The sequence below is a fragment of the Phalaenopsis equestris genome, unplaced genomic scaffold (genome assembly GCF_001263595.1).
Source record: "Phalaenopsis equestris unplaced genomic scaffold, ASM126359v1 Scaffold000025, whole genome shotgun sequence".
NCBI lineage: Eukaryota > Viridiplantae > Streptophyta > Magnoliopsida > Asparagales > Orchidaceae > Phalaenopsis > Phalaenopsis equestris.
This window is the reverse complement of record NW_018164467.1, coordinates 646,450-663,167: the sequence shown is the minus strand read 5'-3', so window position 1 is coordinate 663,167 and position 16,718 is coordinate 646,450. Positions and strand designations below refer to the sequence as shown.

At 39.6% G+C, this 16,718-nt stretch overlaps 1 protein-coding gene across 1 annotated transcript in view; it reads right to left on the bottom strand.

The window, feature by feature from the left end:
* The window catches only part of LOC110018567 (thioredoxin-like), a 27,484-nt gene extending 11,139 nt beyond the window's left edge, over positions 1 to 16,345 (bottom strand). Inside the window, exon 1 of the mRNA XM_020715915.1 lies at positions 16,009 to 16,345. Coding sequence (XP_020571574.1) covers positions 16,009 to 16,273 — 265 coding nt within the window. The 5' untranslated portion in view covers positions 16,274 to 16,345. The remainder of the gene's footprint in view (positions 1 to 16,008) is intronic.
* Between the last annotated feature and the right edge of the window lie 373 nt (positions 16,346 to 16,718).

Below are 16,718 nucleotides of genomic sequence, written 5' to 3'. Positions count from 1 at the left end.
AACGTAACTCCCCCCTCTTTTTAAACGCCGACAAAGCAACCAAATTCAGTCTCACCATATCTATGAGGTGGCTTAATTTCTCTTCTTGTTATATTCTTGGTAATAATATACTGTGTGGTTGTCATTATGATGGTGGGATAACAACATCATCATAATTATCTGAATTTGACTTAGAAGTTATGCTTGAGAGTGTATATGTATCAATCTAAAGCTCCACTTGTCTGCCAAACATTTCTTTCTTATCATCAGCCTTATATTTTGTAGAAGATGTTGTATGTAATATGACGGACTCATCAAATACAACATCTCTATTAATGATTACTTTATTAGTTTCTCAACACCATAACTTATAACATTTAACTCCATTTTTATAACTAAGAAATACACACTTTATAGATCTAGACTCTAATTTACCATTATTAATATGAGCATATGCGGGACAACAAAAAAAAATCTTAAATTAAAGTAATTTGCAAGCTTACCTTTCTGAATCTCTTGTGGAGTTTTCTAGTTAATAGCAATGAAAGGAGAGCGAATCACAAATAACAAGCTGTAGAAACAGGCTTAGCAAAATGACTTACATAGCTCAGCATTAGGGTGTATGTAACAAACCTTCTCCATTATAGTCTTGTTCATTCGCTCTGTCACACCATTTTGATAAGGCGTGTGTCGGACTTTGAAGTCTCTTATAATTCCTTCATATTTGTCGAAGGCGTTAAATTCTCCTGAATATAACTCCAACTCATTATCAGTACGAAATCATTTGATCTGCTTTCCAGTCTGCTTCTCAATCATAATCTTCCATTCCTTAAATGTAGCAAAAACATTGCTTTTCAGCTTCAAGAAGAACACTTGAAATTTTCTAAAGAAATCATCGATGAATGTCAACATATATCTGGCGTTTGGCGCCTCTTTCAAATGATACTGTAGATAGTCTCAAAATGTATGTAGTCTAATATTCCATTAATATTGTGATTACCAGTATTGAAATTAAGGTTGTGTTTGGAGGCGCTTATTTGTGTGGGCGACGTTTTGAAAACGCCGCCCGAACATTTGGTTAGAACATTCGGGTGGCATTTTCCTAACGCCACCCGTGTTTTGTTAATATCCGCGGACGCGGTATACGGGTTGTGTCCCGCGTCTAGCCCCTGCGTTTTCCTCCATTTACCCTTCTGTCCTCGCTCTTCTCCTCTTTGCTCGTCTCGTGCAGAAGCCCTATCTGCTCGATTCTCTCCTCATTTCTCTCGACTGTTGCCTTCTTATCCCCAATCTGTGTTGTTGGTCCTCTGTAAGTAACCTCCTCGTCACCTCTGTTTAGGTGATTTTCGACCTTCAGGCCTTTTCCGGTTTGGAATCTCCATCTGCTTTGATGTCAAAATTTTTTGATGCTCTCGTTGAAAGAATTGTTTTTGTGCTAAGGTTTTTTATTTATTATTTCATCGATGCTTTCGTTGAAAGAATGGTTTTTTTTATGTCAGAATTTTTCCCATATAATTTTGTTGCAAACAACACTCTGAACTGGGGCAGAATAATTATTTATCCAGTAGCAACTACAAATAAATTATTCTGAATAAACTTCCGAAACAACAAGCCAGCTTATCCTGATAATCTACATATTATCAGATTGTCAGAATAATTGGCTTATAAGTAGATCATAAATAATCTGCAGCTGCCCCAAACAGACCCTAACTCTTTTCTATTTTTCAAATACAAAATGTTCACAAAACTTCAGTTTAGTAATGCTTTGACCATTTATAAGACTCATTTTGCTTAGTTCAACCAACCAATTCTCACTCATATGCCTAAGGAGCATATGCCAAAGTCTAGTTGCTTCATCTTTAGACATGAAAGAAGTAGTAATCGTTGCATCACCTAACACAGTAGAGTCTTACAAGACATATAGTCCAGCAACCCTCTTCTATCTCTTCATCATAATAAGAGATCATTTGCCAACCTTTAAACTCCACCTTCACCAAAGTACGTGTACCCTTTAGCACCAAGAATACTTAAAAAATTAGATTATTTTTCAAATCTGGGTATGTTTCACATCTCTAAGTGTTCTAATAACTCAATCAAACATCTTGATTCTAACAGATCCGGTACTAATCATCTTACAGAGAGCATTATTGCCCATTAACCATTTGAAACCATTTCATTTGTTAAAAACCAATCCTTATTGCGGCACATATAAAATGTACATGTTAAATCAAGAACACAAACATCACAAGAATCTCCGTTGGAAACAAATAAGAGTTCACCGTCATTAATAAATTCTTCAATAATATTGGTTTCACCAAAATGATCAGATTGTTTATTTCTTTGATTTGAAGTTACTTTCTTATTTTTATTCTCCAATGACATTAAAATTTGATGTGTCCCTTTTCCTACAGCAATTGTAGATCTTATCCTTATTTCTGAATTTTGATTTACTTTTTTGTATTAGCACAAGAGCTTCGCTCTTGAGTTTTACCTCAAACAATAAGGCCTTCTACTTAAGTAATCGGTTGATCCACAAGTTGTTTCATCTTCTCCTTAGAAAATAGATCATCATATTCGCCCATACAAAATAGTTTCTCTAAACGTTATATATGATGAAGGTGGTGAGCACAACAAGATTACTATCAAATTTTCTTCGTCACATTTAACTTCCATGGCTTCTAAATCAGAGATAATTTTCTTAAGGACAATTGAGTGATCTGTAACAGATGCAACATTTATCATTCTATGAGAGTGCAAACGTTGTTTTAAGTGTGTCTTATTGATAAGGCTTTTCATCATGCACAATTGCTCTAATTTGAGCCACAACGTAATAACGGTCTTCTCCTTCAAACCATCCTATAAAATCTGGTTTGATAAAAGAAGATGAATTTGAGAAAGAACAGTTTGATCTTTATGTTGCTTCTCCTCCAACATCAATGATAAGGGCATCTTTTAGAACCCAAATGGTGCATCGTCTAGATCCATATGTGCTAAGAATGCTCGCATCTTAACCCGCCAAAGACAAAATATGTTGTTGCGATCTAAAAGAGGAATGTCATACATTATTGTTGCCATTATCGAAATCAAAACTTTGCTCTGATACCATTTATTATAACTTGATATTTAATCTATGCAATAAATAATAAAATAAGCAAAAGAAATAACACATAAATTTTACATGGAATTCATTATATCAAATAAGAGATTACAAGTGGAGAGTGTATTGCAAAAAACAAATGATTGGTATTTATAGTTTTAACAAGGCCCCTTTAAAGGAAATAATTAAAAGAGACAATAAAACAATAAGATACGAATTATAATCTAAAGGCTATTATAATTTTGATCTAATGATAGAAACTTTCAATCCGTGTGCTAACGGTTTTCTTCTAAATCCTCTATCTGTGTTATCATAATTTCCTTATGAGACTACAAGCAGGACCCACCAAATTCGAGTCAAATCTAGGAATTATATGGCTAGGTTGATTAATAGACCGAAATCATAACAAACACTTCATCATTCATAGAAATTTCTTTGAGGTTAGATGTTATTTACTTCTCAAATATTCTCTTTATTAAGAACAATTGTATTGAGCTTTATTTAGTTTTTTGGTCTCATAATTATTCATTTATTCCCTTTTTTTTCATTAGAGAGATGTTTTAGTTTCCTTTGATGTTTGATTATTATAGTTTATATTCTCTTAATAAAGAATTGATTTAGACCTCTTAGCATTGGTTGAGTTATTTAAATTTATTTGCTTTATGAAACAATACCGCTTTAGTTAACCTTAACTTTCAAAACTTACTTCACGAGTCAAGGTCAAGTCCCTTCATTAGTGTTGCTAACTTTCGAACCTTGGCAATGACACTATTACTCTAACACATTAGATCAACCACATATTACTTTCATTAAAAAAACTTCTTTTTTCCTGCATTTAAAAACAATCAAAGCACCTAAACTGCCGCTGGTGGAAGATTTTAGTCCTTGCCAACCAGAATAGGAACCAACCTCAAATTGAAGGAAAGAATCACCCCTAAAGGAACCTCAACTCCTTCTCTTTTTTCTTGGGAAGCTCAATAATAAATACTCCATCTATTTGCTTTGGCAAACTACTTATATATGCTTATGATGCATCTCATATGTTAGGTTTGATAATGTGGCCTTCGTCCTCATAAAGTTCAAATAATGCTCTTCTAACATCCATAATCGTATTATTGCTATGATAACTACATTAAACATATCTATGCATGACAAATTTGACGAAAAAAAAAATCCCATGCCCACCTGAAGACTAAATGATTCCATCTCTTATCCATGGTTGTCTTATCATTATGATAATTATTTCATCTGCGCCTTATGAGATGACTTTAATAGTCATATAAAGATGGGATGGCAATAACTATGTTTTATCGATAGTACTATTAGTTTCCACCTTAAAATGTTAAATAGGCCATATTTTTTATAACGATGTCCTATTAGTCATCATGCCCGTCTGAAGAGGAACACAATAAGTAATGCCGCACAATGTACATTTATGCTATGCAAACATGTTATTCAACCTTTGGCAGTCTAAACTCTGGTTCTTAATGATCATCGAGGGCCGACCACTGGCTTTTAAGAAACTTTTGAAAAGCCTAATGTTAGCTTCCTCAAGTAGCAAATGAATACCACATTCCTTGTACACATCATCAGCCACATAATAGCCCAACCACAAACCTTTACAGGGAAGCATTTTGGTTCACACTTTACCCATGAAATAAGAAGTTGATCACTTCTCCCTTAGTATTATCATCTCTTCCTGCCACTGGTCTCCTGCCATTATTATCCTTTAAAGCTTCACCCTAGTAAGTTTAAAGAAAAAATATACGCATTGATGCAGTACAATTTCATTCTTCTTTTGCAAGAAACAAAGCAAGTAAAAAAAAAGTTTTGAGATTCATGTAGCTTGAAGCGAGCTAACCAACTTGATAATAGATATTTAAACCTAAACAATTCAAAATAAATCTAAGATTTATCCAAAAAAATAATTTTAAAGCCTTTTTTTATGAAAATTTAGGCCCCACAAAAGGATTCTCTGGTACATGATGAATAGATTTACATGTATATTTTATTCTGTGTTCAGTGCAGAGAAAATTAAATGTAAAAGGAAATTTAGATCCATTCAAAATATCCCAAAATCTTAATTTTCCTTACAATAGGAACTCGTACTATTTGAGTGAATTTGTTTTACATTGTATCACATCCTTGTCAAACTTCATATTATGATGGCTCCTTATAATCCTTACCACTATGATAGTGCCTTCCAAGAATAAAACGTTGTGGAATAAAAGATGAAGTCACCTCATTACCACTGGCATTTAAAAAGAATAAGCTGATAAATTAAGTGGAGAAGATTCAAATCTATTGAAGATGTCAACATCTTAAAGAAATTTCCTTCAGAAGTTTAAAGGTGATCGATGAACCCATCTTCAAAAGATTGTACGAAATCACTAGAAAAAGTGGTCGCCTGCCTTCATTTGAGAAGAAAACCAGCAAAAAAGCTCTTTAAGCTAAAGAAGAAGCCCTACGATCAAGAGAAAAGCCTAGTTGCTTTGGATTTTGTTTTTTCTTTTTTTTTATTGGGTGTTCATTTTCAATTTCGAAGGTAGTAAATATAAATACAATTAATGATTTTTTTTCAAATACTAGAGGCATATGCATAGTTATTACTTGAAAGATATTAAGTATTTGACTCAGTTAAGTTTTACCAGAAAAGAAAAGTAATTTTCTTCAGCCATTTTAATGGAGAATAAGATTCTCAATTTTACATCCAATCAAAAAAAAAAATCATGCATTAATTATATATCTAATTTAAGAAAGAGGGAGATAACATGAATTCTTATTTATACCATTGAAAATTTTGCCTCTAATTCAAATAACAAGGTTGTACGCCATGCTAAGTAATTCTTACTTTGGAGGCAGCTAATTACACATCAATTTCTGGACAATTACCACAATGACAAGATACACAAAGTATTAACAATGTTGTCATAAATGTGCTTATAAGAATAGGGAATGAAAATATATAGCTTGCAATCTAAGAGAGCATCAAATGGATTGGGGTTCCCAATAGTTGGATTGAACCACGAGCTTATGAGCGCCTTTGCAATCCCACGATAGAAAGCATTCACGTAGTAGAAAGCATCACTAATTCAACTTCTATTGTTATGTTCTCTATTTAAAACATGAACTTGTGTAATCTGACGACTGCCAATTTAATTTGTTGGGCTTACTTCTGAAATATACTTTGAAAGTCTAAAATTTAGTTCTTGTTGAATCCAAAAGTGTCTGGGAAACACTTCCAAGAAATAAAAAGTTATGATACAAAGCAATTAGAGAAAGAGAGAGAGAAAGCAGTAGCGAACAGTAAAAAGAGTCTTACTAATGACATGGACCACTATTCATAGGTCTACATCCCAATATTACAAAAGTACATATTAGTCCTCTCATTATTGACTTTTTAGAGAGATTTTTTGGTAATTTCAAATTTATTTGCATATAATAAGACCGGGAACCAATTCAATTGATGAGGATTGTCGATCGTCCGGTAGTCTTGACTCGATCGATATCTCATCCGAAGGAGTGCCTCGTTGATCATCCTGAAGGCTAACTATCGCCCTGCATGAGCTTCTCCTGATGCCTTCTGACGATTGTTCGAATGAGGTGCTTCTGTTGCCAATATTCATCCAAAACGATCGTCGAAGGCTATGTGCAATTGTTCGCATCTACTTCCTGAGTCATTCATCTGCTTTGAGATCCGTGCTAAGATGTTTTTATATGTATATATTTTGTTCTCCGATTCTTTTGCTCCTCGAAAGTTGTACAATACACGAGGATAAAAAAATTTTTTAACATGAAATAATTAAATGACAATATTGTGCAATATTGGACTTCATGGATTTCCGTGCCTTAACCATTATAAATAGGCTTTGAGGCAATGCAGTTTGCACCATCTCCGTCTCTTCTGGTTTCTTTGTTTCGTGTCATTCTCTTTTCATGTTTGTTGCGATTTCTGGCGAATGAGCACACCTTCCAATAAGAGTGTTCTCCTCAAAGCCATGAGTGATATGAGGGTGTAACCGCGTAAGTTGGACGTAATGTGCCCAAGCCAAGAGTCGGCGATCGTGAGAACTGACCTGGTTCTTCTGATTTCCTTGCGGACTCAACACCAGGAGAGGGTTGCGGGACAAGCTAGTGGTCGTCCTAACAATCATCCTACGAGGCACTCACCAGGGGTGACTGTTCCTGCTATAGGAGAGAGACTGTCAATGTAGAAGGCTGCGGGGGTCGCGGTTCCCCAAAGGGGTCTTGAGGAGGCAACGACTGAGGCCGAGACATGGCTTCAATCAACTAGGAGCGGTTTTTCTTCTGAAGGCGGAGGATAAGGGAAAGCCGATGAGGGCATTTTTTCTTACACCACATCTGAATGGGGGCAGATTCTTGATATGTAGCTTGAATAGCTTTTTGCATTTCTCTTTTTAGCAACTGAAGTCATGGTTGTGGATTCTGACATTAGTCCTGAGAATGACTCGGCGATTGTGGACCAAGTTGCAGTCGAGGGGGTGAATATAGGACTGGTTGTCGTGGGGGGAGAGGATACGACGAAACTAAGCGCACTGAAGCTAGGCGTTGAGCGTGATGTCGAGGATCAAGGTGATGGCAATCAGATTTTTTTCCGGTGCTGTGACGGAGGAGGAGGCCACCAGAGGGCGTCGTGTGTCCTTTGACTTCATACTTTGTCGCCTTGTTGAGATGGAGGAGTGTTTTCTTTGCTTTATGGGTATCCTCGAGGAGATGGTGATGGAAGAATCGCTGAGGTTCTTGAGAGAGTCGATCAGGTGGAGAGGAAAGTTGTTGCACTGCACGAGAAACTTGCAGCTTTACGGAGAGAGGTGCTTGTCGATTGTAAGTTACGTGTCTGTGTTCGGAATCGTCAGTCGTTACAAAGGTCCTCGCCCCTCAGCCTAAGGATAGCCAAAATGACCTTTTCAGGCTAAGCGACTAGTTTATATATGAACGGCTTCACTATCGAGGGTTTGTCTTGGACAAAGGCGAGAACAATCGCTTAGTCAAATTTTTCCCTACTCAATTGTAACTGAGGGTTGGTGCAACGTCCCCCATCTTTTTTATATAAATAAATAAATAAATAATAAAATAAAATAAAATATTTTTTTTATTTCTGGTAATGATTACTTTATTTGGGTGGCGTAATCGTGTTGGCAGCATTTCAACGTCCCAGGCATTCTCTTTCGCATGTGTGTGTGTGTGTATGGTCATGCAATCGTTGAGGGCTTCTGTTTCTTTTGTTTCCTCATTCTTTTTCTTTCCTCGTGTTGCACCATCGTTTTTTCCTTTCTCTGGGTTTCACTATCCTCGTCTTCTTCTTTCCTATCTAGTGTCGTATAATCCATGGTTTGGAAATACTCTCAAGATCGTTTGGTTCGATTCCCATTATCAGTCCTATCCGCAGCGAACGTCGAGGAGATTCAGAATCATTGTATTATGGATTCTACAATTCTCCTGTGACGTCCAACAACCACGAACGGGCTACGGATGATTTCTCTCCTGACCTTGTCTTCTATAAAGATCATATTAAGATGGGTCTTCGGTTGTCGTATTGTTGAGAGTTGCGATCAATCTTCAATCGTTATGGCATCAACCGTGCTCAGATCCTTCCCAACTCGATCGCTGCTATCATGACTTATGCGCTCTTCTGTCGGAGAAAAAAATCCCGTGGTCGATCGAACTCTTCAATCATTTATTCTCCTTCCAGATTGGTCATGATGGATATATTTAGTTCGCCGTTGGTACTAAGATTCAATTGTTGGGGCTTGAGAACAAGGTGAAGGATTGGAAGAAGTTCTTGGTCACCTCATGTGAGGATGGATGGGGGATCCGCACTTCTCCTACTAAGTGTGAGGTGAAGAAAGTAAAGAGCTTGTTAGGGAACGTTCGAAACCACAGGGCACTGATTCAGGGCTAGCATCTCTCTTTGTTTCAGTACCAACGTGATTGAACGTATGATTCATCCGGATGGTGTCGATACCATGACCAAGGATTTGTGGAGAGCGACCAACAACAGGGAGGTTGCTCAGGAGAGAACTACTGGAGAGAGGGTGGCTTTGAAAAGGCCTCATGAGAGAGGCGGTCCTACTTTACTCGGCAGAGGCCAGGGTCGGTTCAACTCGATTAGGTCGGTTGAGGGGGATGATGAAGGTTGGTGTTACTCATCTTCTTATCTGTTTGTGTGTGAAATGCATTTTCGTGATCTTTGTGTAATTTGCTAAGTTCTTCGGAAGTGAGTGAAGGGGACTCTTCCAGATCGCCCAGCCTTCCTGAGTTCAAAGGCCCATCGGTGCGCCCGTTGACTGGAGGAGTTCTGACAGAGATTGGGGAGGCCTCGTTCATACCTCTGCGGGAGCGAGGTGAGGCGAATCGCGCTTCCCACCCTATCTCTGTTGAGACCGATTTCAATGAGGGACAAGAGGTCGCAGATCGGATGGAAAGTGACACCCTTCGGAGGGAAGGAAAAGCTCATGTCCCTGATGTCGACTTGCCCCCTCCTCGCAAGAGGGGGGGTGGGAGGGTGTTCCGCCTAAGTGGGCGTTCTAACACGAGGACGGAGCTGGTGTTTGGATGAACGGTCACCACACTCTTATTGACAGGGAGATCGAGTGGTTCCCTACAAATCCTCTGAAAGGAGATTACCCCTTGATTTTGATTGACATGTTATGTCTCGCTTTCAAGAGGAACTTGAGGTCGATGGATAGAAATGGCATGTTCCAAGCAGTTGATCGTTATCATGCCCTTGCCTGGAAAGCTTTGCATTTCCATACTCTTCTCCTAGACAAAGCCGAGGAGGACGTTGGGCGATCTGCCTCAAGGGCTCGGAAGATGAAGCGAAAACTCGCTATGGTGAAAGGGAGATTGAAGCTTTCCCTTGATGGGAGGAAAATATATGCCCAACAGCATGAGGAAGAGGTAACAGCTCTTATGAATGAAAATAGCGAGCTGAAAGAGAATGTTTTTGATGGTGACTAGAGAGGATTATGTCAAAGGTCTTTCTCGTCAGGTTACAGTCGGCCTTCCCTCGCGATCGAGAGGTTTGTAAGGCATAAGTTGGTGGATCCTAAGTGGCAAAATATGGAGGAAATTGGGAAGCTCCACTTAGATTTGAAGAGCGGAGAAGAGTCAGCGTACCGGGAGTCTGCTGGCACCAACGGGTCCAAGAAAGCAGATTCTGGGAAGTCTTCAAATGCTCAAGATTAAAGCGGTCTCCTTTTGTATGTTTTGGTTCCTTTTTGTCTCTTTTGTTTCGTTATAAAGAAGATTGTTATTTGTAAACTGCAAATGAATTGTCGTAATGTATGGAAATTTTTTAAGCTAGGGGTTTCATTATCCGGAACTTTTTCTTCTTTACATGTTGATTGTTAGAATGCATGAGTAATTTCAATTTTTATGAGTTGTTGGCAAGTGCGTGTGTGTTTCGCAGAAACAAATGCTATAAACCCCTCGCAGAGCTTGGCGTTGGCAGGTGTTAATGCCACAGTTAAGGCACAGGAGTATCATTTACACACTCCTAGTGAAGCTTCTCGTTGTCGGGTCCTGCTACGTCCCATAGGCCACGGAGAATAGTAAGACACCCCTCGCGGAGTTTGTCACTGTCGGGTGTTAACGCTTAAAGTAGGGCGCATGACGATCGTTCACACATCCCTCGCAAAGCTTGTCGTTGTCGGGTGTCAATACGTCTCATAGGCCACCGACAACGATTAGAAACTCCACGCAGAGCTTGTCGTTGTTGGATGTTAACGCTTTAAAATAGGGCACAGAACAATCGTTCATACAACCCTCATGAAGCTAGTCACTATTGGGTGTCAATACGTACCATAAGCCACTGGCAATAATTAGACACCCCTCATGGAGCTTGTCCTAATGTTAACGCTTAAAGTAGGGCACAGGGCGATCATTCATGCACCCCTCACGGAGTTTATCGTTGTCGGGTGTCGATATATTCCATAGGCCACTGACTATGATTGTTTACGCACCCGACAGCGACAAGCTCCGCGAGGGCGCGTGAACGATCGTCTTGCACCCTACTTTAAGCATTAACACCCGACAACAACAAGCTTCGTGAGAGGTGTCTAACCATGGCCTGTGGCCTCTGGGACGTAGCGACCCTTGATCCGGCCGAGGAGAATCGTTCACGCATCCCTCCGCGAGGGGTGTAATCTCTGAGCTTGTTGCTGAAGGGTGTTAAAACTTAAAGCAGGGCACGGGACAATCATTCACACACCACTTACGGAGCTTATTTCTGTCGAGTGTCGATAAATCGCATAGGCCACTGACGATCTTTGCATGAATTGATAAGTTTTAGCCACTCGCGGAGCCTATTTTCCAAGCGTAATTGTGACAGTTCCCCGAGTGTAAGATCCTTAGCTCCCCGAGCGTAAAAACAATCAAAGAGAGTACTATTAGTGATGTTGAATAAGTGAAATCTCAAACTTTCAGACGCTGTGAATTTAAAAAAAAAAATCTTTATTATTTTTGAGATTTTAAAAGTTAAGAATACAACAACAAGAACAACACTGCTATTGTCGGTCCCAAGCCCGAATGCGAAAAGTGGAGAGTTTTGTTAGGTAGTCGACAGCCAGCGTAAAACTTGTCAAAAAAATCATGACAAAAGTTAAGAATGGTCATACAAAACAATTATGGCAATGTTCCTTCTACACATAGGGTACCTTTAAGGGAATAATTTCTTCAGATCATCAGCACTCCAAGTTTGAGGGAGGTCGTTCCCTACGAATGTCTTCAGTTTGTATGCTCAGGTCCAGTTCTCCGGTGGATGATATTGGGGTCATTCTAGGTTTGATCCAGCTTCTCGATAGCTTAACCCCTGGCGACGGGATCGACCTTCTTCAGCATTAGGTTTCCTTATGGCAAACGTCTCTTCGTGTACGTGTTTGTTAAAATATTTGGTTGTCCTTCGCTTAACCTTTTCTAACCGGAGGGCTGCGTTGGCTCGATTCTCCTCGGCCAGATCTAGGGCGAGTCTGGCTCCTTCATCGTTCGCCTCAAGCCACTCTCCTGGATCTTCTTTGTTAAAAGCTGAGGCGCTGTAATAGTTGTATTCGACCGGTAACATGACTTTCATTATGTGGGATAACATAAAGTGTGTCTATTGGTGGACATGAACTGTGTTGTTCGGATCACCTAAATTACCGAAGGGATAAGAACTGTCCATTTGTCATTTGCTCCTTCTACCTTTTCCCTTAGCAAATTTAGAATGATTTTGTTTGTAGCCTTTGTCTATCCGTTAGTTCGAGAATGGTGTATGGAAGCAAATTTGATGTTGATCCTTTGGCTCTTACAGAAATCTTAAACTCCTTTGTTTGCGAATTGGGTTTCAAATTTGTAACTATGACGAGAGGTAATCCGTATCGACAAATTAGGTCAGTCCATATGAAGTTCCGAATTACTTCGGTCGTTGTGTGTGTCGGGGGCTTTGCTTCTACCCACTTAGAGAAATAGTCGACGACCATCAGTAAAAACTTTCGTTGTCCTTTTGACGGGGAGAAAGGTACCATAATGTCGAGGCCCCATATGGCGGACGACCATGGACTAACAATCAAGTTGAGTTTTTGGGCCAACTGATGGCGCAATAGTTTGTTTTTCTGACATTGTGTACACTTTCAGGAATATTCTTCGGCATCTTTGAGCAAATTCGACCAAAAGTAACCTTGTCGTTGGATTCAGTGAGCTAGCGTCTTTCCCCCAAAATGGCTCCCACACACCCCGCCATGAGCTTCTCAAAGTATGTCTTCAGCCTAGTGTTCGGCAATGCACTTTAGGTATAAGGACATAGCCGACTTCCTAAAGAGTTTCCCTTGGCCTAGTAGGTATCGGGCAGCCTTATATTTGAATCTCCTACGATCTATGACTTCTTTGTCGATCTCCCCCAATGCTCAAGTACCGGACGTATGAGCTCAACCATTTTTTTTTCTCCTGATGTATCTCTATTGTTAGTGGTTCTTAGATCGAGGGTCGATCGAGTCTTCTAGGTGGCCCTTCTCCTAGATGAAGACTCGAGGTCAACAACTTGATTTTCCTCCCTTCAAACATGTTTGATTTTGAAGTTGGTAAAGCGACTAGTTTTTGTCTTTACCTTCTCTAGGTACTTCGCTATAGTCTTATCCCTGGCTTCAAATTCCCCGTTGATCTGATTCACTATGACTTGTGAATCAGCATTTACCGTCATGTGGAGGACTATCATCTCAGAGGCCAGGCGAAGTTCTGCAATCAAAGCCTAATATTCCGCTTGGTTGTTAGTTAATGAAAAATTTACATCAATTGAATGGCAGAAGTTTTCCCCTACGGGTATGCACAAGAAAACTTCAAGTCCATCACTTGATTGGTTGGATCCCCCATCAGTAAATATGGTCCAGATCAATCTATCGATCACCAGATCCTTGTTTGCCCCTCTCAGTTCGGAGAAACCTACAATGAAATCTGCAATAGCTTGTGTTTTTATTACCGTTCGGAGAATATATGAGATTAAACTCGTTGAGTTCCACTGCCCATTTGAGTAGTGGGCAGGAGTGCTCTGGTTTGGTAAGAATAGATTTTAATGGATGATCTGTGATAACTTGTATGGGGTGTACCTGAAAATATGGTCAAAGCCTCCATGCTGAAATGGCTAAGGTGAAGGTCAGTCTCTTTATTATTGGAAATCGGAGTTCGGTGCTTTTGAGAACCCGGCCGGTGTAGTACGCTGAATGCTGCTTCGCTAGTTCTTCTCTGACCAAGACAAAACTGAAGACTTTGGGACCGACCCCAAGGTAAAGATAAAGTTTTTCCTTCAGTTTCGGGCTCTGAAGGAGGGGAGGAGAAGCGAGGAACTGCTTGAGGTTCCTAAATGCCTCTTCATATTCCGGTGTCTATTCGAAACATTTGGCTCTTCTGAGTACTATAAAGAATGGGGCACACTTATCACATGACTTAGAGACGAATCTGCTAAAATTTGTGATCCGAACAGTTAGCTTATGGACTTCCTTGGTGTTTTTAGAGGAGGGCATATCAAGGAGTGCTTAAATCTTTTTCGGGTTGGCCTTTATGCCTTCAGGGGTTAGCAAATATCCCAAGGTTCACTTCAATGGGTTTAATTTCATGTTAAACTTTCTAAGAGTTGGAAATGTTTCTTTTAAATCCTAGATATATTGTTTGGCCGACCGACTCTTAACTAGTACAACATCTATATACACCTCAATGTTCCTTCATTTTTTATTAGCAAAGATTACATCTATGAGACGTTGGTAAGTCACCCTGACATTTTTAAGCCCAAAGGGCATTATATTATAATAAAAAATTCCCTCACAAGTAATAAAAGCCGTCTTTCCGCGTCATTTGAGTGCATCTTGATCTGATGGTATTCAAAGAATGCATCAAGGAAGCTTATGACGGGGTGGCCGATCGGCGAATCCACTAGGGCATCGATCCTCGGTAGAGGGTAAGAGTCATTTGGACAAGCAGAGTTCAGGTTGGTAAACTTCATACATCCTCCATTTTCTGTTAGCCTTTTGCACCATCACCACGTAAGAGACCCAGGTGGGGTATTATACTTCCCGAATGTACCACGATTCCTCCAGCTTTCATATTTCCTCTCGAATGGGTCCCGCCAATGTCATGGCTTAGCTTCTAATCTTCTGCTTCATAGGTTGAGTCGATGGATCGACGTTCAATTTGTGGCACGCGGCATCTCAGCAGTCGTCCAAGCAAAAACATCTTGATTTTCCCGGAGAGTTTGGATCAGAAACTCCCTGTGACCTGCATCAAAAGCTTCACTTATCAGAAAACATCTAATTGATTCTCCTTCGACCGCCGAAACCTCACGGTTGGTCCCGTTGGTCTCGAGGCTACCTTCCCTTGCATTTTGGATGTCCAAAGAATCATGCTCACGTTGCTTATAGCTCGCAAGCAGCAAATCCAGGACTGCGACAGGTCACCCCTGATCATGATAATTTCTCCATCTTCAAGAAACTTGACAGCAACATAGTAATTGGAGACCACTGTTTTGAAACTATTCAGCAGCGATCAGTCGAAGGGGGTGAATACACCACGAAGAAATCTCCAGTGAGCATAAATTGTTTCTCGTTTTCTCCCCAACTTACCAGGAGCCCGACCACTCCCAAAGAAGAACTCTATTCATGGCAGTCTGATCCTCCGAGAGAGGCTCCACTACGGTATTCCAATTGATCTTAACAACAACCCCAAGGGTGCATAACGTTAAATGACTCCCAAAATAGCATAATCACCAATGGATTCATTTAGTAGATCATTCCCAGTATCGTCACCATCACAATCTCGATAAAGACGTTAATTCCCAAGAAAGGTAGCCCCACTGAGGTTCTTTGGTGTGAGATTGTATGAATGTCACATCCTCTCAGGCACAACATCGAATGTTCCTAGGTGTTAGATTCCACCCCGCCTATGGGTAACCTCTAAAAACACTTTCACTGCAGATTGGGTCGAATGATAAGGAAATAGAACAGTGGAGAAAATTTTCAGCACATAAAAACTGCAGTATAACAATAAAATTTCCCCCATCATGATCACCGATAATTAATAAAGGAATCGAACAAGGGTTTTGCGCAGGAAAACTAGGAAAGAGGGATCGTCACAATAGATACGGGAGGGGAAGAAGATGATCAACGACGAGAAAGCTGGCGTAATAGAAGTTGACAAAATAGCGCCAAGAACTGCAAGACAAAGAGTGGCAATTAAATCCGAGCCAACAGTATTTCTTAAATATTGCTTTAAGATCGTAATTTAGTAAATCAAACCTTGGGATAATCCGTATCAGTTTGCGCAAGAAAACTTTAGGTAGAATTTAGCATAATTTTGCTTAAATTCCGAGTTGACGAAGAATATAACTGACTGGAAGAAATCTAACAGCAAAAAGGTGGTAAGAGAAGTCAATGCCGATCGATAATTCTCACCATCAATTGTTCCTTCCTGAGCCGCGCAAACAACCATTGCTCGGCGAACAGGCTTCGTGAAGTCCGCGACCATGTCTGACCTGAACCTCCTTTGACGCAAAACCCGAGATCTTCCATGCCCGGCTGCACTTGAAATGGGAATGATCGCCGATCTTGAGGAAGAAGAACAATATGCCGCCACTGTAGAAACAGAGAGGGGAGACGCAATTGATCCAAGAACTTGAGCGGCCATTTGTTGAGAATCAACGATCAGAGGATACTGCATCCAGTTCCTCACTTCAGGGATGAATCTCAGATCTTAATTAGTAATGCTGCTGAAAGGTTGAAAAGTGCATTTACGTTCATACCACTAAAGTTTTACGTATTTACTTCAAAAACCTAAAAATATATTTCCATTCATATAACTTAAAATTTTAAACATGAAATCAAAATTATCAGCTTTAAGAACAGTGTTAAAATTCTAACATTAAACTTTAGATATAATTTATATAAATACAACAAATTTATGTGGTATTCATGTAAATCCTTAAATAAAATATAGTTAATTTATTCACAAGTTATGAATTTGAATTAATCAGAAACTAAACGACCTAGTAATGCTCTGGAAACGGAAAAAATATTACATCAGTATTACGTACGTAGAAGTAACGTGCGTAGTCAATGAAATCACGCCACGACATCCCACGCGATAGGAAAAAAACGACACAGTA